General features: G+C 39.5%; 1 protein-coding gene across 6 annotated transcripts in view; it reads left to right on the top strand.

Moving 5' to 3' along the window:
* Nucleotides 1-5,667: 5,667 nt before the first annotated feature.
* LOC133123795 (target of Nesh-SH3) overlaps nucleotides 5,668-26,566 on the top strand; it is a 64,343-nt gene continuing 43,444 nt past the window's right edge. For all 6 annotated transcript variants that reach the window (XM_061234354.1, XM_061234352.1, XM_061234351.1 and 3 more), the window contains exons 1-4: nucleotides 5,668-5,827; nucleotides 15,652-15,831; nucleotides 21,117-21,185; nucleotides 24,454-24,586. In XM_061234354.1, the coding sequence (XP_061090338.1) occupies nucleotides 5,755-5,827; nucleotides 15,652-15,831; nucleotides 21,117-21,185; nucleotides 24,454-24,586 (455 nt within the window). In that variant the 5' untranslated portion in view covers nucleotides 5,668-5,754. The remainder of the gene's footprint in view (nucleotides 5,828-15,651; nucleotides 15,832-21,116; nucleotides 21,186-24,453; nucleotides 24,587-26,566) is intronic.

The raw sequence follows: 26,566 nt of genomic DNA, 5'->3' as shown, positions 1-26,566 counted from the left end.
TGGCAAGGGCTAGTATACTGTGACTGATCATAATGGAATTGGATGACATTTCAAAATGAATTATTTGCTTCATTCGGTAGCTTGTGAAACCCATGACAGGCATTTTGGATTTTTTTTGCTGTCCCAAAGCATATAACACAGACTGAATGGTCTTTATAGATCAGTGGAATTCATAAATATGGCATCAAAGCTTTAATAAAATAAAAAGGAAAATAAAAGGTTGATAGAGTAGGTGCCTTGAGGCCAGTAGATTTGGGCTAAGGATCACACGATCATCACAATATAATATATATTTTTTTCTTTCCATTTAGATCACCTGGACCTGTTAGTGCCAGTAAGAGTACAGACTGAAAACAGTACAGCTGGTATACCCCAAAATGAGTGAATTAAGAACAAATCTTAGTTTGACCATGTTAATGTATCTTGTAACCTCCTTTCACCATGGTATAAATTTTATTGGTTTGATTCTGTCAGTTGAATTAACACACTAAAGACATCTATTACTTTTTACTTGGTATCCCCACATTTCACTTGAGCTACACTCACTGAGCACTTTATTAGGGATTTGTACACCTACTTATTCATGCGATTATCTAATCAGCCCAGGAGCGTAGGTTTCATTTCAACATTGGGGGGGGGGCATTTTGAGCATCTCTCACTTAATTTCCTGCATTCTGGTGAATTTTTATGAACCAATTTGCTCCTCTTCTGCATCAATTTATTGTGTAAATCTATTTTATTTATGTAAAGGAAAAGACATCATTCAAGTAGGCTACCCATATAGTGACTGTTCGATGGCTTTTAAGAACATTCCAAATCGAAATCTTCACATTTCCCTCAGTCCAGCTTCCTCATTGTTCGCCGCAAATCTTTCAGACCGTTTGCAAGCACAGCGAACAGAATGCTAACGGAAAAAATTGTTTGCAAACGTTCACCTGTTTGCTGAACTTTAACGCACCTCAGATAACTTCAGGCACAAGTTATAAACTAGATAACGTTAGCGTTTCATCCACAGATACTCTCATTCAGAAACACTGAAGGTAAAACAAGCGTGATAGCTACTTACACTAGACTCACTACACTATCATGCTTCCGCAACGGTAGACATATAGCAACTGCGAGTCAGCGAGGCCGGCAGACCCAGCAAGCTTAAGATGGTATGGTCTGCATGGTCTGTGCTGTTATTTTGACCTGTATTGAGGAGGAGGTAATCATTCATTATGTTTTGGGGGGGACAAATTCACCTCTTCTAAATATTGAGGGGGACATGTCCCCCCTGTCCCCCCCTAAATCTACACCCCTGAATCAGCCAATTTGTGTGGCAGCAGTGAAATGCATAAAATCATGCAGAAACAGGTCAGGAGCTTCAGTTAATTCTAAGTTAAGTTCATTAATCATCAGAATGGGGAAAAATTAGATCTAAGTGACTCTGAATAGAATTATTGTTGGTGCCTGATCTCCTAGGATTTTCATGCACAACAGTCTCTAGAGTTTGCAGAGAATGGTGCGAATAACAAAAAACATCCAGTGAGCAGCAGTTCCACAGTCAGAAACGCCTTGTTAATGAGAGAGGTCAGAGGAGAATGGCCAGACAGGTCAAAGCTGACAGGAAGTAGCCACACATTATAACAGTGAACAGTGGTAGGCAGAAGAGCGTCACTGGACACACAATGTGTCAAACCTCTAAGTGGATAGGTTACAGCAGCAGAAGAGTTCATAAGTCAAAAAAAGAAGAATAAATACCTAATAAAGTGCTCACTGAGTGTATGTGACTCCATTAAGGGTATGCCATGCTACAGTTGCAGCTATGGTAAATTAATTATTGTAGGCAGGCCTATGGGAGCAGGTACAGAAGTAAAAAATAAAGTGTGGCCTCACCTGGTGCTCATCCAGTTCCATACCGGGAAAGTAAAAGGATATTTCCCTACAGTGAGGTCATGGAACAGGGAGCTTTATCGTCTGAACAGCTATGTACATAGTACAAAGTTTATTTTTTTCTGTTGGGAATTTTTTCCCTTCTGTATTATCTCACACTCCCTTCTGAAGTTACCACCAAAACAAAGAGGGCATTCTAAAGCAGATGAGTGTTTACAGTGCAGCAGATACTGAGAGGTTGGATTTAGAAGCTTGGAAAGTTTCCTACCGTATCGCCCAGTGGCCTGACCTCCTTGTATCTTCAGCACTCACCACTTAACTTAGGGGTGGGCAGTTGTACAGCCATGTGGTGTGAGTGTGCCCCAAGGTGGAGAGACAGTTCCCTACATTTCCATTAACACCTCTGGCCCCCAAGCTCTGTGCATCGGTACATCGCATTCCAAGGACCAAACATATCTCCCTTGTGTAAGAGGCTAAAGCACATTTGGGGTCTTAACTCTCTTTTTAACATGCTTGCAAGAGATTTGTTTGGATATTTTCAGCCGTGTGCAGGTGTGCAGTGAAATGTGTGTTTGATCAAGAAAGCAATAGCCCGCCCTTGCATTTCTGGCTTTTTATTTTATTTTATTTTTTTGCAGGGGGTGGATTTATTACCTGTAAAAACACTGCAGATTGCATAATAGCAAGGATTACTAAACACACCTCTATTCAATTTAGTGAAGTACAAATGGATTATTTATGACTGAGCTTTCATCTATAAATAGCTATGGTTGTTCTGACAGAGAAACCATCAATCTGGAGTGGAGTAAATCATCACCCAAGGACATAAAATGACATTTATTAAAACATGTAAAGTAGCAATGACCTGAGGCATGACTGTGTTTTTCATATGAGATGTGCATCGCATGAAAGTGAATTGCTTTGGCCTTAATAGGTGCAGTAGTGATTGTTGCCAGGGTGTATTGCAAGCAGAGGCCTTAAATGCTATTGGAAAGGACCAGAAACCTTTCCTGAATCCTTTTGTGTGAAATGTCTAAAGTCCAATGAAGAGTAACATGCAGGCCTTTAAATTATGTATCAATCAATAATCACAATAATACCAGCTTGTATACTAATATATTAATTGAGATCCATTGATTGAAGTTTTTGTCCCAACCCCCATCAACAAATCAAACATATTCCATCATTTCACATGCTATGTATTGCTCAAAAACAGGCTGGCTCCTTATTTCTAAGCACACTGAATAATAATAAAATATTTTGAGAATGTATTTAGATGCTCATGTCAGGGTTTTGCTTCTAATTTTCCAGGCAGTACCATTTTTCTGGCTCACGTGTGCAGATTGCTGCCTTGGCTAATTGGTATCCAGGTGCAGTCTAATTGCTAAACCAATTATCTGTTATTGGTAGGCGGGCACTACTCTATTTACAACTCCATTGTCCCTCTGTTCTGTGCTTGAGTGTTGCATTGCATTTCAGACACTGAGCCAGATAGAGGTAGCCTGCAAGGCTGTTTTTTCTTTATATATATTTAAACGCATGTTGCCCTGTATTCGGGTAACTGTATCAGTTCTTCTTTAGTATTCTCTTTCACCTATAAAGTCAAAATAGACTCTCTTGTACCAGGTCTTTGGTACTATTGTAGTTGGCGTTTTGCCGAGGAGTCATTCCCCTATATTGGGGAGAACCCTAGATTATATTAGTGGTTATCACACGTCCTGTGGGTAACTTGAAAATTCCCTTTTTTGGTCACGTCTGGTCCTCCATCCCCACTCCCTTACACCTCACCAATATAAAATGGGGTCACGTCACTGAAAATGCCCTCTATTGTGTTGTCAAGTGTTTTCACTGTCTTCCTAAGAAATATTCACTCAGACGAGAGATTTCTTGGAACTCCTCCAAAGGAAGTCCTCGAATTAGACTTTGGTATCGCAAAATAAATTTATAAAGTGTAAACCTTTCTTTAGCATAAAATCTCAAGAACAGTTTTTGCCCAAGTGCAATGATCTCAGCGTGCATATTGAAAATGCAACAGTTTTGTTATGCAGTTGAAAAAATGCTCGTTTTATGCAAGCCTAATAAACTATACACCATTCTGAACGTTATATCATTAGCTAAAATGCTGTTTAGTCATCACTTCAATAACATGCCCGTAGTCAGCTCTTTGAGCTGAAGTTTCTTACACATGGGGGTAAGGAATTTTCTCTGCAACTCCTTTCAACTCCAGTCAATACTGGTCAGAGATGGTCGTACTTGGGCTCATTGTTTTTCAAGAGAGCCTACACAAAACATAGATTATAGCATTAGTACTTTTGTATAAAAACGTATAAAAACGGCAAAACAGACAACAGTAATTCCTCCGAAGAAATTCAAAGCAACGTATCTCTGAGTTGGCACATTTTTAGAATGAGAAACTATTATGCATTTGGTCCACTTGACCCTTGTTGCTGTTGCTGGTTTTTGTCCTTAATTAGAAAAGCTTTGACCACATGTAATGCTGACAATTGTTATCTTTTGAACCTTGATCATTTTGCTTTTACTTTGTGAGCCAAAACAGACATTCTATTCAGTTTGCAGCTGAGGAGGTGGGACATAAAATGGTGTAATCATGGTTTTCATAAAGCAGGAATTAGCCACTTGTCAGTGCTTGTTTTGTATGAGAAATATCTGAAGAGGTTTCACTGAACGCAGCTTTATAGAAGACACCAGGCACCCAGGCACAGAACTTATTGTTCAATCAGTATGAACAGAACCCATGCAAAACTAGGGGTGCCTATTGTCAAGGAATGTATTATGTTCTAGAAGCATGGGCCAGTGGGAGGGGGGCAAGTGAATGGAGGTGGAACTTCTGAACTACCATATGAGAAGTTTCAGCATTAACTTTTTTAAAGGTATTTAGTAAAAAATTGGGCGTTTTTTTTCCTTCTCCATCTAATATGAAGTAGCTTTTCTTTTTCATGCAATTGCATACTGTACTTTGTATTATATCAATGTATGTGAGTTCTGCAGAGTTGTTACTTTATTTCAGACAAGCATGCACTAGTTCTCTTAGATGTGTTTGTTTTATTGAGTAATTCTGGCTAAGCCTGTGAGTTGAGTAGATTGTGGGCAGGCCGATGCTGAAATGACATCACACTTCCTATCGTGTGCACTGGCACGTGTGATGGGCTTCTTTGCAGAACCAGCCCTTCACATGGGGGGAGGTCCCTGGATCCAGAGTATGCTTGCTTTCACTCCTTATTGCAGAGGGGAGCTGGGAAGGCAGGACCGACTCACATGTTTGCTCACAGCCAGAGAAGCAGGTAGTAACAGATTTGCCTAGTGGTTTAGCAGTTTGGGTGCTCAGTGTTGTTTTCTGGGGATTTTAGTCTAGATCAGCTCTATAAGAGTTAGAGGTTTCTAGTGCCTATGGTAGCTACCCAAGCCTCAGAGGCATGATCTCTTGCTCCCATCCCTCCCCTGCAAAAGCTCATTCTGGAGTGAGTGAGGCTCCTCTAGGTGCCACAGCAGCAGAGCCCTTCATGGCCTTACAGCTCTATGCAGGATTCAACATGAGAAAGAAATTACAAAGGAGGAGATAAAGAGGAAAAAGAGGGGAAAAGGGAGGGAAAAGAGAAAAAGAGAGAAACTACAGTTAAGCACCACACATCAGGTTCAACCCCCTCCCCTGTTGTCCCCTCCCCCCCCCCACCAAGTGAACCTGTGGGTATGTGACATCAGCAAGTTCCCTCCTTCCCCTAATATAGATGCTGAAGAGACCTGAGGTCCGTATCACTTCTTAGTCCTGCACTGCAAAGCTGAACAAGTCCCTGGCTATCCCTCTGCCTTGGTCAAGTTGTCCAGCATCCCTCTGTTCATCCAGAGCTCAGCGCTGACACCATGTTCAGATCGGCCCTCCTGCTCCTTGCTGGGATTGTACTGATAGACTGCCTCTTGGCGCAGAGGATCAGAGGTGAGTGCACTGGGGATAGCATTGTGGAGTGTTCCTGCAGGTGTTTCAGCCCCGATTACTGCATGCATCGTTTAGCCCTCATACATCTCCGTGAGTGCAGTGCAGGCAGAGGAGCCCAAAGAAATTAATATTCTGATAGACGCAGAGGGAGATAAAAACAAATGTAGTAGTAGAATTATTATTTCTGTGCATGTATTATCAGCATTATTGTGCTCTTTCAGAGAAAAATTCTCGCTCTAGTAGTACTACTTTTTGCTGACTGATCTACTTCTACTAAGATTGAGGAATCTACTGTATGCACCAATCTGAAAGTGTGCTCTCAGATATATTTATACTTAAAATGAAAGTCCTACATTTGCGGATTCTCTCTTTGTCATTCTAAGAGTGGAATGACAGTCAATTTAAGGATCATCAAATTCATATTTCAAGCATCATGATCTATAGTGAATATTAAGCAGCTGCAACATGATAGAATACTAAAATAGGATTATGCATTGTGCTAAATAAAGAAAATTATTATTATTATTATTATTTCAAATTGTATCACTCTATTGTCTGTGCTGCCCACTTCAGCTACATAAAATTACAGTATAATGCACTGCAGAATTCTGGAAAATATCATTATATGTTGTCATTTTTTCATTGGACAACACTAACATTAAATGTAATCTTGGTTTGAGGGATAAATAAATGTATAATTTAATGCAAGTGGTTCCATTTAAAATAGTAAAAGTGCAGATGTGCTCATACATGCATGTGTGTTTTATATATCGGTGCATCTGTATATGCATGTGAATATGCTCATGTTTGTGTCTTTGTATGCATACAAATGTATATGCAGGAGATAAATTTGCGCATGCAAGGGCAAAACATGTATTTGTTTGTCAGTGTATTTGTGTGCACATGAATGTGTGTGTATTTTGTACATATGTGCATGTGTTGTATTTGAGTGTGTATGTGCATTTACATGCATGTGTGTGCATGTTTGCTTACATTTGGGTATACAGTATGTATGTACATACCTATTTGTGCTGTGTGTGTGTTTGTGTATGTCTGCATTGTTTGTGTGTGCGTGTGATTAATGTGCACTGTCCCTGGTAAATAAATAAAGAAATAAATAGTATGTGTGTTAGACAGCTGTTCTGACACCTCCAGTCCACAGTGTACGCTATTCTCTCTCTGTACGGCTGTAGAGACCATGACTGTCTCTGGGGCTGTTCCAGATGGCGCTGTTCTCATTTATTGGTCGCTAGTGGGGGCTTGATCTATCTGTGGACTTTGCACAGTAAAATTTGCTACCCGCTACCCCTGCAGCGTCAGCTGGAACTGCTTAGGCAAAAAATAAACATCTGACTGCTGTTATATGCATTCATTGTCATGCTTGTACATAAAGCAATGTGCATATGGACTGGCTCAAAGTGTGAGGATGGGCATTGCCCCATCATATCCACCATATTGCCAACTTTGATTTCTTTAGATACTTAACTGACTAGAATTCTGTTACATTGTGATTGCAGAATAAGTTGACAAAAGCTAGCTGGGTGTCTGTCCCTTTGAGAGCTGGGGTTTAATCATCATAGTTTGGTTTAAAAAAAAACTTTAAAAAAATTGGCAGATGTTTTCTCTCTTAAATCGGTTGAAATGGCAAATGGTGAAATGGTTGAATATTGAACAGTAACATTCCCCTTATTAAGCAATTTTTTTTTTTTGGCTAGGCAAAGGGGGGAGCGTCTCATCTTGCTGTTGCTGTAAAAAAAACATGACTGCTTTTGTTGTGTACAGCCTTAAAGAGATGCACGCATACCAATGCAATAGCAATAGGTGCAGTAGAGTCAAAAAGAGCAGACATTATGAAAGAATAAGGCTCACATACTTCACATAATGCACCCATTCAATCAGTTCTAGATTAAGTTTTAAACCGTGTTATTTGTTTTCATCCGATAAAAAGTTACCTAATGTGCTGTAGATAATGTTCATGATTTGAGCTGGCTAACTGGCCTTGTTTAAGCATATCACAGCAGCCTATGTTATGAGATGGCAGCAATAAGTGAGGGAGGAGAAACTGAAACGTGACAACATTGTATTTTGAATGAAAATTTGTTGTTTGTTCTCCTGCTAGGAAATATCATGGATCAATACTCAAATGAGCACACTCAGGATTGCCTGTGTTCCAAGCAAAGTTGCAATCCGAGAATTTTAGTGTTTAGAGGAATTATTTACTATTATTTATTTAAGCAATATCATACCAGAAATAACTAGCCAGGCATGGCATGAAGAAATCCTTTGTTTACATTGTGCTTATTGTGCTATATTGCAAAGAATTAGACTACATATAAAGGTAACATATTTAACGGATTGATAAAGCAACAGGCTTCTCTTGGTTGTTTAACACGTTTCAGTTTCGTCCATATTTTAATATATATTGAACTTATTAACACAATGCTGGTTTGTCACATTATCATTTGTTTTAGCCAATCTTTGAATTAATCATTACCAAATGGTTAATTGTAGTGGACATGTGTCTCCTCGTTCATCAATTAACAACTTTTTCACCACAGTCTTTAATTTTATCAGTTAAATAATTGTGTTTTGTTTTTATGTATTTGTTTGCAATATAGTATAGCAAACATAACATGAACACCCAGCATATCAAGGTTGGAACCACTGGTCTGTATACCGTTCTGCATGATCTGAATCCTCACTTTGTCCACAAGTTTCCAAGACAGTAAACCCAAAACCAAAAACATTCTGGTTATTACTCTCTACAACAGGAAGAATGTAAAAACACCTTGTTTTCCTTTCTTTTCAATTCGCATTAAGAAACGGAAACAAGAAAAAAGAATTTTTTTTTTTTTTTTTGACCAGTGTAACAGAAATTTAATAACAAATGAACGAATGATACAGGATACTATTAAGTCCATCATGCCGGCAAGGGTGGGTTCACGATAGCTGTGGAGGACAGTGCTCACATTTGTCCTGTGGTGGTATTTGTGCAAAAAACACAAATACACAAAAACCCCTTTCGTCTCCACCTTAAAACAAGCAACTGATTCAGACCCAAGAAACCAGGTGAGGTGAGTTAACTGTGCAATCAACGGCTTTCATTGATCAATTAATGCCAAGTAACAACGAAAGCCAGCACTTGGCTGGCTAGCTAGCTAGCTAGCACACCCTCCTGGAGAGCCGCAGGGTGTGCTGGCTTTCGTTGTTACTTGGCATTAATTGATCAATGAAAGCCGTTGATTGCACAGTTAACTCACCTCACCTGGTTTCTTGGGTCTGAATCGGTTGCTTATTTTAAGGTGGAGATGAAAGCCAGCACACCCTGCGGCTCTCCAGGACCAGGGTTGCCGACCCCTGCCCTAAACCATTAGGGATTATGGGTAGTCTGGCTACAAATGTGACCTGCTCTATCAAAATCAGTCGCATTGACCCCAAATGTACATTTAATGTTTCAGAAACTAATCGAAGGAGAAAACTGTAAGCTTTCTAATGATAGAAAGTTCTCTCTGTATTCCATATAGCAAGGGAGTTGTGTCCCGTTTCATTTTGCATGGCACCATGTTTTTGAGAAAAACGGCTTCAAAGTTTCTTTGCAAGAATTATGTGAAGCTGGGAGACTACTGACACTGGGCTAACAAAACTCTGGGGTTATAACTTATGTAGAAACCCTTTAAAACTATATTTTTACTCTGAACATTTACTCTTGACATTAAGACATACAGACCATGAAAGCAAATGCATTAACATGTAGCCAGAAACTGAAACACGCAGCTGATGTGGTTGTTTGTGACTGGTGGGAATGGTGACAAGCTGCCTAGCCTCCAAACAATGCATAACTTCAGTGTTACTTTCACTTTGATATCTTGCATTTGAAAGCTTAAAACCTATATTTTTACTCTGAATTTGACATTATTTATTTGATTCATTTAATTAATAAATAAGGTATTTGCACCAGAGATAGCTAGCAGCTAATTTACTAATTTACTGTTGTCCCTGGGCAGGTAGACCAATAACAACCACAGATACAGCAATACAATACATACAATGGCACAATCCATAAAGGTCCATCAATAGTTAAAATCAGTATGATAGTACAAGGTCATTATTGGTGGTGACACATTGATGCTAACTTTATTTGAGGCTGATTTTAAACACTGCAAATGCAGATTATGAAAGCAAAGATATTGTTCTACAAAATTAAAATGGAAGCCAACATCATCCAAAAATGAAAATGTTTACATCAACATAAATTTATGTGAAATTGGCTGTCACAACTTACAACTGATTATGAGAGAACTGTTACAGGTTGAAATGCAACATGGCTACCCCCCACTGTTAGAACCTCACAAGTATTTCTTCCCAGTCAGCAGCATTCTTGCCACAGATGCAAAATGCGACATGAAACACGAAACCACTGTATCGCATGCTCTGACCGTTCTGACCGTGACCTTTCTCTGCAAGAGGTTTTCTCGTGAAATTACACCAAGAGAGATCGTGAGAAATTAATTTTGCTGGCAAAAAGAGTAACAGTATCTTAACTCTGACCAGTTCATAAAAACAGAGTTAAAGACTGTGACATACTTAAAGCAGACAAACATCTTGGAAATACCTGCACTCCAATGCAAACAACTCTTTTTTTACATGGATATTGTGGGCACCACATTACAACAAAGACAGTAAAACTCAAATACAATGAAGGGAACTGGTTCCTTGTAAGAAACAGGAAAGGTAGAAAGAAAGATTTATGATAATTAATCTCCTCAGACCTAGCAAAAGGAGACACGATTTTGAAGGAGGTACTCATTTATTAAAGCAAGGAATTCTGGATATGTGTTTACACAGATTTGTCAATGGACAGCTTGCCATGTCATTAAGAGGTGTAGCCCCCCAGGGTGATGAAATCCAGGCTTTATGCAGTGCTGGATGCCTGAAGGGCTGAATGGTCAGTACTGAGTGATGGAGAGATAAAGCTGGCAGTGAAGAGGGAGAGAAACAGCTGTCGGGCTGGGAGCCTGTAGCCGTTGTAAACACGACAGGAAGATATCGTGAGCATGCTCGGGGAGTGTGCGGAATGCAGGGATTTATGGAGGTATCCCGCTGGGGTTCTGAAACACAACAGCAAAACTTTGTTCGTATTTGTGTCAACTCCATAGTGAGTATGATTGGTGCATGCTATCTGAGTAGCTGCCATGCTAAGTTCACCTTTGACCTGGATGTTATTTCAACCCAGGAATTAACTAATGAAATCCTGACTAAATATTTTATCTTTACCTATTATCCTGACCTGCAAGTTTTCTTTTTCTTATAGTTCCCTCACTACTTGTGCCTGGTTGCTATGCACCCATTTCTTAGCACCTTGTAATCTGGACGTGTAAACGTCCCATATTGTCTCTGACAAGTTTTATGGCCGTCTCCAACCGCAAAATACAAAATGAGGGCATTTAATTTATTTGACTGCGTAAATGGAAATAGTCTTTGTAAATCGGCTTTTAAAGGGAAACAATGCATGATTTTCCTAAATATTATAAAACAACCATGTACAGTCTATGTCTGTGTTCACTTCTGCCCAATACCTAGCTTATCTAACTGTAGGCCTATTTTTTATTCTAAAAATTATTTGGAATGTTTCTGGGGTAGCTATGTACTGTATCTGAAAACCAGCCAATAGAAGAGGCGTGCAAGAGGCTGTACAGCTGCTGCTGGGTTAGTAAAAGAAAGGGTTGCCTTGGTGGCTAATGATAAACAAATGGCTGGTCAGAGTTCAGTTAGGCAGTTGCCATTATTAGGTAACTAGTGAATATAGTTGTTTAATAATGTTAGCTGACAGGTGATGCTGGCCTGAGGATTTGCTGTGGGTCTGATATGGCTGTGAAATGGCTGGGGTATAAGATCCCCTATCATTAGCTAGCAATAGTACCAATGGCTATTATATTAATGGCATTTGGCAGACGCTCTTATCCAGAGCAACGTACAGTTGATTAGACTCAGCTGGAGACAATCCTCCCCTGGAGCAATGCAGGGTCAAGGGCCTTGCTCAAGGGCCCAACGGCTGTGTGGATCTTATTGTGGCTACACTGGGGTTTGAACCACTGACCTTACGTGTCCCAGTCATGTACCTTAACCACTAATCTACTACCCTGCATAATTTATGTATTTTTTCCAGATACGACTGCAGTTCGACTGCTACAGGGTGAATGTGCGTGCTTTAGCTTATGCATTTGTTGTCAAGGGGGTTGGCTGGTAGGCTGCAGACCGTGGTAGGCTGCAGCCAGGAGGTCACCTAGCCTACTACTCCAATCTGCTGAAGGGGAAATGTTGGTAGCTATGTTAAATACATGATGGTAGAGACATTTCCTGCAATAGACACAAAGCTAGACTATGTAAAGCTGCAAAAATCATTACAAATAAAAGCGACAATGAATAGACATGTTTGTGAGTATGCCTGCTTATGTTATATAATTTTGCCATGTGTCAAACTGAAACACAGGAACTGTATTTTTGAAAGAGATGTGATTGCAGTAGTCTGCAATACTGTGTTACAAAGCAACTTACAGCTAGCCAGAATAAAATATCTAGTTGTTTTATGTGGGTGAGCTTTGTCATCTTGGGGTGTATGCTGGGTTGAGAATGGGGTGTAGAAAGCGGCCCAATACAGCAAATGTTTATAAGGCTGTAAAGCAGAGTTATTAATATTGGCAGCTACTTGAGAAATGAGCAGCTGCAGCTTTTTAAATGTATCAGTTGAACTTTCTGAGGTAATATGCAAATATCCTTGGTGCCTTGCATGGCAGCCAATCGCCGGTGTGAGTGTGTGTATGAATGGGTGAATGAGAAGCATCAATTGTACAGCGCTTTGGATAAAGGCGCTATATAAATGCCAACCATTTACCATTTACCATATCCAAAAGCTTGTGAGGGATCATTGCTATCAAATGGGGGACAGCATTTAATCAGCATTTTATTAGCAGCATCGCCATCCTCCCATGCTGCATCAGGACTACATGCATGTGCGAGTAACATGCCAAAGCAAAGTTTTCAACCACATTAAGCTTCAGAGCTCTGTGTTACGCTCAACTACAGTCAGCTCAGCATTGGAAACAAGTCAATAGTTTGACAAAAAAGGCGTTGCTAAGAATGGACCTGCATGAATACACATGTCAGGAGTTTTACAAAAGGCCCCCACTGTTTGAGGCAGCCAGAGGATGCCAACAAAAAAGCAAAAATCTATCCACAGAAAACTTTGGAGGCCGATGACAGAGATTTAAACCTGCTCATGACTGGACATGTTCTGAGTATCATCAACCACAGGGTGGCCAAAACAGACTTCCCTGTTTATCAGAGAACAGAGATACAGAATGAAGCCATTTCAGTGACAACTATGTGCCTGTCACATGTATTATCAAAAGGCTTTGAAATATAAAAGACTTGAAATATAAAAACATTTCACAGATACTGTATCTCACAACAACTTATGCCCGTGTGCCCTCTGTTGCCCTCTCTTGCATAACACACCTGTAACACTTTTAATTTCTTATTTATATAGTTGGAGAGATAAACAAAAGAAAAGTAACTCATTTTTTGTAAACCGAACTGAACTTTTATCCATTCATTATCAATATCCAAAAACAGGCATTACAATTTTGGGTAATCCAAACTCCATAATGCCTTGCTATACGAAGAGAATACACAGTACATAGAAAACAGTCCACTCAGCCAACTAGTCCTGAAGCTTACTGAACAGAGCAACACCAACATCAGACAGCTTCAGGAAAACACCTCAAGAACACCTCCAATTAGAGTGAACCTTTGGAGCATTGAGATAAAACTACTAAAACACAAAATAAGATGGAATGCTGGACTTGTGATTGGCCCTGCAAAGCCATTACATTAAAATCACAGTCTCATACTAGTCTATCTGGCACCCATTCTTGTCCTCTGAGAGGGCCTTGGGGCCTCCTCACCTATATTTGGAGAGAAGTCAAGAATTTTCTCCTGGATTTGTATCTCCATTCAAACAATTGACAAAGACATTTTTCCAGGCTGTGATTTAGCTTCTGTCTTTTGTTTTGCACAAGAGTGTGAATAGACACATTGGTCTTCAGGTGATTATTGGGTTCAGGCCAAAAGGTGACTTCAATAATCCATGGTTTTTAAAGGTACAATCAGTAATTTTGGACTCCTTGCAGTCAAGAGAGGAATTGCAACAACAAGCACCCTCAAACCACAACACACACAATTTTGGAAAGTTGACAGCAGTGACAAACGCGACAGAGCCTGCCGTCTTTTCTTAGTGTTCTAGTAAGAAAATGTTTATGAATGTTGACTTCAGTGTTCTGCACAACACTATTTATGTTTTGTCTTTTTGAAGTTTTCACTTTGGCAATGATAACTATATTATGAGCAAGCAACTTATTTGGCTATGGAACTAGCTGGCTATATAACTAAGATATGATAGTGTACCACAAACAATGCAAGTTACAGTTTAGCGAAATACGCATGATTGAACACGTAAAGACATAAAAGTGTGTAGCTGCCCAAATTGTGTAGCTGCCCAAATTGCACTCCAGACAAGCGACCACTGAAACTCTGTATACTATTGCTTATTATCGAAGCGAAGAATACTTATCTAGTTATAAAATGATACCAGTTCGCTATTGGTAGCAACAAGCAAATTAGATATTAGTTAGCTTGCGAAATCTACAAATATCCACCTGAGGCACAACACTTATGTCCTCGCAACGCTCACTACTATGTTCGTATTGCCTTAGGTGGATATTTGTAAATCGTTGAGCTAACTATAGCTAATTAAGCAATAAGCAATAGTATACAGAGTTTCAGTGATAGCTTGTCTGGAGTCCAATTTGGGCAGCTACACGTGAAATATCAGAATAAGCCCCCACGCCATTGGCTGGGGCAATTTTCAACCAAAGAGCTTGAATTATTGAACAGCTGTACAATTCTTTGGTACAGAGTGATGGCCTGTATATTTTGAAACCAGAATTTAAGGACTGTAAACACAGGCAGAGGGTGAGTCAACATGTCAGTGAGCCTTTTTCAATGATAGGAAGGGATTTACAACGGTCTCGTGATAATGTTTTAACACAAAAATCTTACCTATTGTACCTTTAACAAAGAGAAAATGTTTTCCAAAGTCAGTCAGATGATGATTGAGACGCCTGTTTAATTGCTACATGGCATTTAGACATTGTTTTCAATAAACGCCAGGGCATATCTCAGGTCAGCTCATAAAGAAGCTATGACTGTTTGTCAACCTGGAAGGAGATGGACACCCTCATCCAATTCTCCTAGAGGCCCTTTCAGTGGTGCCATATGCATGTGAACATATTAACTCAGTGGGGCCCAGAACTAATGCACTCGTCATCCAGAAATAAAACCTGGCCCATGGGACTATTTGTCTTTTGTGGTCATGTGTTTTGCTCCTTAAACTTTGACCCTAGTTGTCTGAATGGATTTGGGTAAAAGATCATTGGTCAAATGCTTCTCTCGTACCTTTCACATATGAAATCTATTGCTTGACCATGACTACTGATGTATTTTATGTTCCCAAATAATTAAATGACAGCAAACATAAAAGAGAGCAAAAGTATTACTATCAGTGTTTCATTCATCTGCAATGAAGGTATCAGCACAGAGATATACAGTACACTTTATGGGTAAATGTGCTGTATGGGTAAATTTGCACAAATAAATTACAACTGAAAGAATCAACTCCAAATGCATAAAGCTTCCACTGAACCTTGTGGGCACAATATAAATGGGTGTTAAAGCATGTTTTTTTCTCTTTTGCATTTCCCCTTTAGTACGGAGACAGAACATGAAGGTTCGCATCAACGTCACCGGCGACACCATCGTCCTTAAGTTTGTTAAACCCAATCCAGATGTCAAGCTGGAAGGTTATGTCCTGGGATATGGAAGCAGCATGTTCTCCAAACAGTTTATCCCGCTGCCGGAGAATGGGAAACCCTATGAAACCGAGATGGGTGAGCTGGTCTCTGGTCTCTGCCCAGACTGCAAATATACAATGACCACTGTGGTGCTGGTCACATTTTTGTCTCTAGAATATCCATCCATAAATGTAACTTTAATGAATCATTTGTATTACAAACATATAATCAAATATAATTAAATCAAAGATACATGATAAAGGATGGATTTCTGGGATAGGCCATTTGGCAAAATTACACATTAAAACAGACACGGATAAATTAAATAATTTATAAAAACAAAACCACAAACACAGAGCATACACAGATTAATATAACCAGGGAGGACTATACTAACTATGTGAAGGTATTGGTTTCTGGAATCTTCTGAAAGTGAGTTGCAGTTAGTCAGGTCATAACTGTAAGTAGGGATAAGGTGAGAAGCGCTCAGAATTCAGAGGCTGTGCAACAATCTTGGATTACTGTGATCCCATGCCCCCAAGTGACCCATCACATCTGTCCACTAAGTGAGAGCATGTGGCACATTGAAAAACATTTAAAGATTAGAGACTGCTTCTCCAAAAGCATGCTTATTTGTTACACAAAACTTTCATTCCATTTTTTTTTCTTGTTGGTGTCCATGAGATTTCTCACCCACACAGCCATTATAATGTCATCCTGAAATATTTTTTCATCACACTTTTTAAAAGATGACCATAATAAAACATTTTGATTTAGAGATGTAATAATTATTTTATAATTATGGCCCTGGTTGTAGTTTCTTGATTACAAAATGGCACAACACATTATTGTAATTTAGAGAAAATGTAAGTGCAATTATTTAATTAGGCCATGCACATTTGATTACTGGGATTTTATTTTCAGAAAACAAAGAAATGTTGCTAAAAATATAGATTCAGCTTGCTGGATAGCAGCATAGCAAAGACCCTCTCTAAACTTGCAGACGGGGGTCCATGTACCTTGACAACCATGAGTGCTTTTCACAACTCGTTAATGAATGTCCAGCCTTGATTGAAGCCTAGACAAAAAACACAAAAATATGACTTTTGTTTTACTGAAACACCTGTATCACCCATGTGAAGAAATAATTTCCCCCTTGCCTTTATTGGAAGAACCATGAATTCTGCTGTGTACCAGAAAACTCTTAAAGACAAGCTGAAATGGAAGTTGGCAGCACTAGCTTCTGCGATATGATGTATACAGAAGTGAAACGGATGTTTCAATGGAATTTTTGAAGGGCAGATAGTCATTTTCACTGATGCCAAATGAGGAGGGGGACGTCAAATGAGGATGTGTGCCACTGTGTGAAAAGAATATTGATTAGAAGGGAGTGGAAATGGACAGACATTTAGTCAACATAATGTACACGCTCCCTGGTAACAAGATTGGATGGTAAAAAAACTTTGGTGTGAAAATACGCAAGTATTAGTTTTATCATTTTTATAGTTTTTACAGTTTTAATTTGGGATATATACTTAACCTCAGTGACAGGCTCATCATAAGCCTTGCGATGTAGGCCTACCAATACAAACGTTTGATTTTTCAGTTTGTTACTGAATAGTGCATTCCCACTATCAACACCTATTGTCAAAGGAATATTTTCAACATCTTGTGAAATCCATGCCACAAAGAATTAAGACTGTTTTGAGAGCAAATGGAGGTCCTACCCAGTGCTCAGTGAGTGTAGTGTTGTCATGGTCAATATATCTGTTAAATGCAATATATTCAGGAAATACAACATGCTATTGACACTGCCATGTTACATGAAAGCTTGCTGATAGTTTTTTGCTCATTTAAGTCTGCTTTTCTAGCACTTAGACTGACAAAACCAAAATTGAACTTTTTGGCCACCACCAAAGAAGGTATGTTTGGAGAAAAAAGGGTGAAGCCTTTGTAGAGAAGAACACCATGCCAACTGTGAAGCATGGAGGTGGATCCATTATGCTTTGGGGTTGTGTGGCAGCTGGGGGTGCAGGAAATATTGTGCGAGTGGAAGGAAGAATGGATTTCACCAAATATCAAAACATTCTTGAGACTAATGTTCGAAGGTCGGTCCAGACATTGAAGTTGAAGAGAGGTTGGGTATTCCAGTGAGACAATGATCCAAAGAATTCCTCGAAATCAACCTCGAAATGCCTCCAGGAAATATTGATGATGGTTTTGGAATGGCCACCACAGTCCCCAGACTTGAATATTATTGAAAATCTGTGGAGAGATCTCAAACATGCCATACATGGAAGGAGGCCGAAGCATATTTCTGAGCTAGAGGTGTTCTGCCAGGAAGAGTGGGGAAAAAAACCAAACGCGAGAACTGAAAGACTATTAGCTGGCTACAGGATGTGTTTACAAGCTCTTATAATTGCCTGAGGAGGAGTTACAAAGTACTAACTGACAGGGTTCCCAAACCTTTGCACAGGGCCTTTTTCATTTTCTTAGTATTTCGAAAAAAATTGTCAAAAATGTAAATAAAAAGTCATCTTGCTTTAAAATTTCATACCAATATTCATTATAAAAGGCTTTTTGACCGGGGATGCCCACAAATATTGCACACTACTGAACATATAGTTTAGCTGACAATTGATGACTGTACCCAAGGCCAAACAATTTATATTCCCTCATTGCACTTGTCCCTGGTTATGCACTTTGTTGTATGTTGCCCTGGAAAAGAATGTCTGCCAAATACCAAGAATGTAATGTAATATGTGCCAGAACTGTGATCTAGTCAGATATACTGTAGACTACAACTGCCACACAGTGTTCGCCACTGACAATAATGGGATACCAGCAATTTCACTGGTGGGGGCAAAGTAATTCCTTGATTCGGCCCAGCTGGTCCTTTTATTATATTAAATTTTGAATTAAAAAAATAAAATAAAAATCACAATGACATGGTTGTGTTCTTGTTGAAAATCCAATGCGACAACTTACAACACATAGTCTGACAACTTTCCCACTGATGGGGACGTGCACACCCTCTATTTAGTTGCCTAACTACTGAAAGAACTTTGTGGCACTTATTTTAATTTCATTTATTTTATGTTTTGTAAAAATAATCTGCACACATTATAACAGTGTATAAGTATATGAGTATCAGGGTGTAAGCTGTATTATGCTGTTATGACGGTTTATGACAGGTGTTCTGTCAAGATTAGGATATCATGTAATCTTTCTGACATACAGTTGTGTTCAAATACATTTACATTTTACATTTTTGTCATTTGGCAGACGTTTTTAATCCAAAGCGATTTACAAGTGCATAGGTTCTTCCACAAGTTAAAGCATCACATCCATAACTAGTAAAATACACATGAAGTGTTGTTCTAAACATATAGTCATCATAAGTGCAATTATTATTTTTATTTTTTTTGGGGGGGGGTTAGACAAGAGGGATAGGGATATCAGAAAGGGGGGCGGGGGAAATCAGGAGGGAGGACTAAGGTACAGTTTGAAAAGGTGTGTTTTTAGTCTGCGTCGAAATAGGGGGAGGGATTCTGCTGTTCTGACAGTGGTAGGCAAGTCATTCCACCACTGAGGAACCAGAACGGAAAACAGGCGTGAACGTGCAGCTCGACCGCCAGGTGCTCGTAGTGAGGGAACCATAAGGTCACCAGAGCTGGCAGACCGGAGTGGTCTAGCTGGGGAGTAGGGAGTGATTAAGGATTGTATGTAAGGTGGGGCAGTCCCCTTAGCAGCCTGAAATGCCAACACTAGGGCCTTGAATCGGATGTGTGCGGCAATAGGAAGCCAGTGGAGGCCAATGAGGAGCGAGGTGATATGAGCCGACCTGGGCTGACTGGTGATCAGGCGGGCTGTAGCATTCTGGACCAGCTGGAGGGGCTTGATGGCACAAGCTGGGAGAACGGCTAGGAGGGAGTTGCAGTAATCCAGGTGGGAAATGACGAGCGCCTGGACTAGGAGTTGGGTGGCTTTCTCCTTTAGGAGATGACGGATACGGCGTATATTGTAGAGGAAGAATAAATAGCAGTGCGTTTAAAAAAGTGAATAAAGTGCAACAAATTTTTTATAGATTTTAGTTCAATATTTCAAATGTAGTGGAAACATTACATATTCAATTCCACATGAAAGCATTAACAAATTTTATCATGTCTGTGTTATTCTTTTACAGGAAGCAAAGAAAAGGAATATTAATCTGTTAAAAAAAATGGTAGTGTCGATATTTTTCTCTTCAAACTCAAACATTACGTATAAACTGCAGAAATATTTCAAGATTTAACTTCACTTTAAATTACTGAACTAAGAGTTAGTTGCTAACCATTGTTTTTTATAACTGCTGAGCATCTGTGTTGCATCGAGTCAACCAACTTCTGGCAACTAGAAACAGGTATTACAGCACAGGATGAATTAACTACATTCCGAAGTTCCTGTGAATTTTTGGGTTTTGCTTCAGAAACTGCATTTTTAATGTCACCCCACAAGTTTTCAATGGGGTTGAGGTTACAAACCCAACACCGTAGTATGAAAAACATTCCCATACCATGATTTTTGCGCCACCATGCTTCACTGTCTTCACAGTGTACTGTGGCTTGAATTCAGTACCCGGGGGTCGTATTGTCGACGGTCACTAGACCTGAAAAGAACAATTTTACTCTCATCAGTCCACAGAATTTTACACCATTTCTCTTTGGGCCAATCGATGTGTTCCTTGGCAAATTTTAACCGATTCTGCACATGCCCTTTTTTCAACAATGGTACTCTACGGGGGCTTCTTGCTGATAGCTTAGCTTCGATCAAACGTCTTCTGACTGTAACAGCACTTACAGGCAATTCAGAAGGAAATATATTTTATAACAATGTGTGAAACATTTGCTTCCCTTCTTCCTTAATAAAGGACAATTAATGACACCTGTTTTTTCACAGAATTAATGAATTCTCTAATTAAACTCCACACTGTTATTATTTTGAACACGTCCCTTTCAATGAATGAGTCAATTACTCAGAACAAGCAGCGTACATGTCATGACAGTTGGGTCTGTTATTTTTCTATTACACTACATCTACAAGTAAATTATTTGCCATGCAGACATTACTACTACTACTACTACTAATAATAATAATAACAGTGGTTCATCAGGTTACTGATGTTGTACTGTTATTTTTTGAACATGACTGTATTGTTGAAAGGTTGAACCACTTTATCTTTATTCTAACAGTTACATATTACGTTTATTGAAAATATAACAATATAAGATGATAATTATAATTTCATTATCGGGTATTGATTTTGTTGTATTATTTAATGTGTACGATTTACGTTTAGACAATACAGTCACAATGTGAAATGTTTTATTTTGTTTGTTCAGATGCAGAGCCAAAGTACCTGATTGCTGTACAGCCCATTCCATCAAATTATGTGAAGAAACACTGCACTGGTAAATACACAGCATTACCTAGTCCGTACATATACATATACATACCTGTGTATCAGTGGAGGCTCCTCCATAGAGGTGGAGGAGGCCTGGCCTCCCCAATAATTTGAGAGAAGAGAGAGATTTAAAAAAAACAATAAATATATTTATTTTATTTATTTATTTTAACAAAAAACATATTTTTTATTTTTTATATTCATATTATTTTAGTTTTGTTCATAAATCTAAATTTTCCCATGGCTAAAACCCAATATTGCAATTGTAAAGCAACAGGCCAGATTTCCCTATCAGTTTGTATTAAGGGAGGCCAGGCCAGGCCAGGCCTCCCCTAGGAAATGAGATTCTCATAGAAGTCAATGTAATGCATTTTTTTTCATGCCAATATGTGATTGGCCAGATCACTGAAAATGGGTGGGCAACGGAGGCCTGGCCTCACCATGCATTGTGTCCAGGGCTGAAAGATTGACATTTTGTTCGTCCAATCACATGCTACTGGTTCATTTGGAATCAACTATCCTTTCCTTTCCTATTCAACACAGAAGCCATTTTGAGAATTCGCTAGTCACTTCAGTCAAACAAACACTCGCCATAGTGGCTACGAGTGTCCTATCAACTTGTGCTTTTCAGGAAATTTAGAGAACACCCCTGTTTATAGCTAATTTGGCCAAACACTTTTGCTTAAAACTACCTCGGAAGTCGGCGAGATTCTAGCGCAATTTGAGATCTTGGGCTGGAGATATGCAGATTCCAGATACTAGGGAGTGAGAATGACATTCAATAGGTCATGTTAGACACCATTTGGGATTTATTGAACAGTTTTATTTTTAATGTAGTCCATTTCGTTTTATTACAAGTCAATTTAATAATCTTCCATATCAAATTACCGAATTGTTGCTCTGTGAGGAAATTCACTCTAAATACGAATAGAGTGCTGCCCTCTAGTGGATAACGTTAACGTTAGATAAAGCCAACTGGAACCATATTTTTACATATTTTATATTAAATATATTGAATAAAACTACATATGATAAAGAAAGTGTTATCTTATCTTTTTTATATGCTAAACTTGATTAAATTGGTGATTACATGTTGAAGCTGTAGAAGAATGAAAAATGTAAGCTAAACAAAATTGTTTTTAACTACATAATTAAAATTCCTGCCTTTTACACATGTTCACTTGGCATTTATATTACATCCAAATGTCATTTCTCAGCTTAATTATCAGGCAGGCTCATAGACTTACAGCAATGTAATTTCTTCAGGAAGGCACAAGGCTAAGCTCTGCACAATGAATTTCATCAGCCAGAACTTTCTGACTGTAGCTTACACTCCAAATAGTATGCCTTTGGCCAGCACAAAGACAGATAAGAGAACAGGGAACATTCCATCGCGAGTGAAGTGAGCAAGCGGAAAAAAATGGCCTCCTCAATTCTGGAAGTCACCAGCCTCCACTGCTGTGTATACATACACAGATATAAGTCAATCTCTGTCATTCTCAATGAGGAAATTGATGAAATTATGTAGGTTACTATTAGGGCTGCAAGGATTAGTTGCCGTTGTCGATGTAATTTCGTTGATTTGGATATTCAAAACCGACGCGTCATTGTTTTGAACATGACAGCGGCAAAATAAGATGGCACTTTGCATGCTGTGCAAAGACGAAACGGCAGATCACAGCAGCACGATGGTCATGCACAAACAATTAAAAGAAAGGATTCAGGAGCTGTGACGCTAGGTTACCTGGCTTGCTATTGTTATGTATATGTAGCCCTGTAACATTGTCAACATTGCTATTCTCAGACATGTCATTGAATCAGCTGTATTCAATTATAGAGTGTTGATTGCGTTAAATTAACTAAAAACCCATGCATGTCTGAAATCTAGCTAGAGCTCTCGTATTCATGTAAATACAGCCATGATAATTGTTGGAATTGGACTGGACTGTTGGAATTGTTATAATGCCACAGTTACATGAACGTTACACAAAAGCCCTATTTCCACTGCCAAGTTCTGACAGCTCCAGCCACTTAACATTCTGCATATAGCTATATTAGGCTACTGTGTAACTCTGCAAAACTGACCACGGTTTTACATTCCATTAATGGCATCAGCAATCGAGCGTTTTGTAAGACAAACAAAAGGCAACATCAGCAGCTGCTATAATTCTCAATGTAAATGTGGATAACCCGTTTCAAAAGCAGTCAAATTTCTAGTCTAAATGGTCTAATCTAGTCTAAACTAAGGTTAGTTTAATAACGTCTCTGATTTTACTTAGGCTATGTGCCATCTTTGCAGTGGTAATTGCAGACGTTCAAAGTCATAACATGCGCAACATGTGTAATCTAACTAGTGTGCAATTAATGAGTCACATTCAAAATATATACAACTAAATACATATGTTTATTCAACAAATTAGAATTTCAATGTTTCCATGTCCAAGTCCAACGTTTACGATCACCCTAATGAAGATGTAGCCTAATGAACAAGTAGCCATGTACACACTGCGTTGTGCACAGGCGAACACAAATACAAGCATCCAAGTAATCTGTAATCATAGTGCAGCCCCTCCATCGGATAAGCTTGTTAATTCATTTCAGCACATGTAGCTACAGGCATAGATAAATTGTATATAATGATGTCATAGTAACTGGTGGGTGTTATATTTCAAGAGAATAAAGTAACTATAATGAGTCAATACATTAAAAGCAGTAAGACATCATACTTCAAAAACATGTCAATACATTTTGAAATGTTCAACTGCTAATTGAATCAATTGCCCCCCCCCCCCCCCCCCCCCAAGTAAATCAAACGTTTAGATTATTTGACTTATCAATAAAATTATCGTCAGATTAATCGATAACAAAAATAATCGTTAGTTGTGGCCCTAGTTACTATACTACACTATACAATTGAATTGCAATAAAAATGAACTGTGCTACCATAGCATTTTAATCAAGTCTCAAAAACACAAAAATATCAGTATACCTTAAATAACAAATTTATAATTTATGTTGACATGCATTAGTATGGGTATATTGTACACATACACATACATTGTATCTTCATACATACACAAACATACAAAATAACAACAAAATGATAATTCATGATAATTTTCATTGTTTTCTCAGTGGACAGTTTTTCCTAAAATAAACATTCTTAGTTACAGTGGAAGAAATATTATTATCATCATCAGTGCATAATAAGGAACGTTTCCTCTGTTTATGCAAAAGGAATGACCTCTCAACTTTGACATGTACATCAACAACAGGAAAAGTGGACCTGGAGAAGCCCTTGCATCTTGTGATCGGGTCTGTGACTCCCACATCAGTGCTGCTGTCCTGGGGAACGCTTCTGAAGACACCCTATGATGGAAACATCATGAATGACTGTCTGGAAGATGGGTGAGTGAGGAAATAGTCACAAGCAAGGCTTGACACCTGCCACCTGATAAATGCAGGTTGTCACATGCTGGGTTTCTTCCTATTAATGTTTTCTGTTTCACGTCATGCACTTCTACATTATTGTCTGTTTCGTAGTTCTCACCTCATTCATTTCTCACCTGTGTTTCATTACCGTTGTCACACCCCGTGTTGCGTTCTAATTTGCGTTGTCGGTTTCATATCATGTTTGGTCTGAACTCCCGCTCCGTACCCTTCACTCCATTCATTAATTTCACCTGTTTGTAATTCCCTCATCTCCATTCTCACACCTGATTGTCATTTCAGTTTAGTTACTTGTGTATATATACTTGCATGTCCGCACCTTTACTTTGCTAGATTGTTATGTGTTACTTGAATTCTCTCAAGTGCTTTCCTGACTGTCTACTCTGTGTATCAACCTGTTTCTGGATAAGTAGACTTTTGATTTCTGAACGCAGATTGCTTACCTTAAACCTCTTGGATTGCTCTTCTGTGTACGAACTCTTTGCTTGTGACCACAACCATGCCATTGCCAGTCTCCACTGCGATTGTTTGCCGGTGATTAAACTCTACAGGGGCGGCCTGTAGTGTAGTGGTTAAGGTAAATTACTGGGACACGCAAGGTCGGTGGTTCTAATCCAGGTGTAGCCACAGTAAGATCCACACAGCCGTTGGACCCTTAACCCTGCATTGCTCCAGGGGAGGATTATCTCTTACTTTATCTAATCAACTGTAGCTCTGGATGAGAGTGTCTGCCAAATGGCAATAATGTAAATGTAATGTAACTCTGTCTGTCTCTAAAAATAAAACCTCAGTTCTACTTACTTCCTGGTTGCATCTGGTTTCTCCGTTCACCAGCCTGACAGAACAATCTAGCCGGAAAATGGAACCAGCAACTCCATCATCTGCCCAAGATGCACTCCATCTTCAGGGACCATTCCATCCACCAGAGCTTCCACACTCTGCACTCCCAGATGACTGGCATTTCCGACTCCCTCGCTGTAGTCAAACTCTCTGGATCCGCAACAGTTACCACCCAGAGATTTCACGAGCGCATCCAGAGCCTCGTCTTACATCCCCTGAGTGCTACACGGGTGAGCCTGGATCCTGTTGGTCTTTCCTCTCACAATGCTCCCTGGTTTTTGGTCTCCAGCCCTCCACATTCCCCTGTGGAGGACACTGAACGTGCGTAAGTCGCATATGCAATTACCTTGCTGGCCGGGAAGGCACGGGAGTGGGGAGTCCCGCCTTCTGGGACTCCGACGCTCCGGAATGTGGTAGCTATTTGCGGTAGCTATTTGCCTCAGAAATTAAGAAAGTGTTCAACTGGGCGGCCATGGGGCATGCCGCCGCTCTTCAAATCCTGGGTCTGCGCCAAGAGAACTGTTCAGTGTCGGACTTTGCCATCAAGTTCTGCACCCTGGCCACTTCTATGGGCTGTAACAGCCTGGCACTTTGACGTCTTTCTCTATGGACTTTCCGAACCCATTCAGGACGAACTCACATTTACATTTTAGTCATTTGGCAGACGCTTTTAATCCAAAGCGACTTACAAGTGCATAGGTTCTACCATAAGTCAGAGCATCACATCCAGAAACTAGCAAAATACACAGGAAATGCTGTTCTAAACATAGTTGTCATCAGAAGTGCATTTTTTTTTTTGGGGGGGGTTAGACAAGGATAGGGATATCAGAAAGGAGGGGCAGGGGAAATCTGGAGGGAGGACTAAGGACTGCGATCTCCCGCAAGACCTGGATGGTTTAATTGATCTGGCCATCCAGATGGATTCTCATCTGCGGGAGAGACGGACATCTCGCTGACCAACCCACTTCCTACTGAGCTTTGTCCCCCACACCAATGAATAACTGCTGATGAGCCAATGCAAGTCAACCAGACTGAATTATCTGCATGGGAAAGACAAAGACAAATTACCCAACAACTGTGTATGTACTACGGTGACCC

This window comes from Conger conger, chromosome 3 (genome assembly GCF_963514075.1).
Source record: "Conger conger chromosome 3, fConCon1.1, whole genome shotgun sequence".
NCBI classification, from domain to species: Eukaryota; Metazoa; Chordata; class Actinopteri; order Anguilliformes; family Congridae; genus Conger; species Conger conger.
This window is presented reverse-complemented; position numbering and strand designations above follow the sequence as displayed.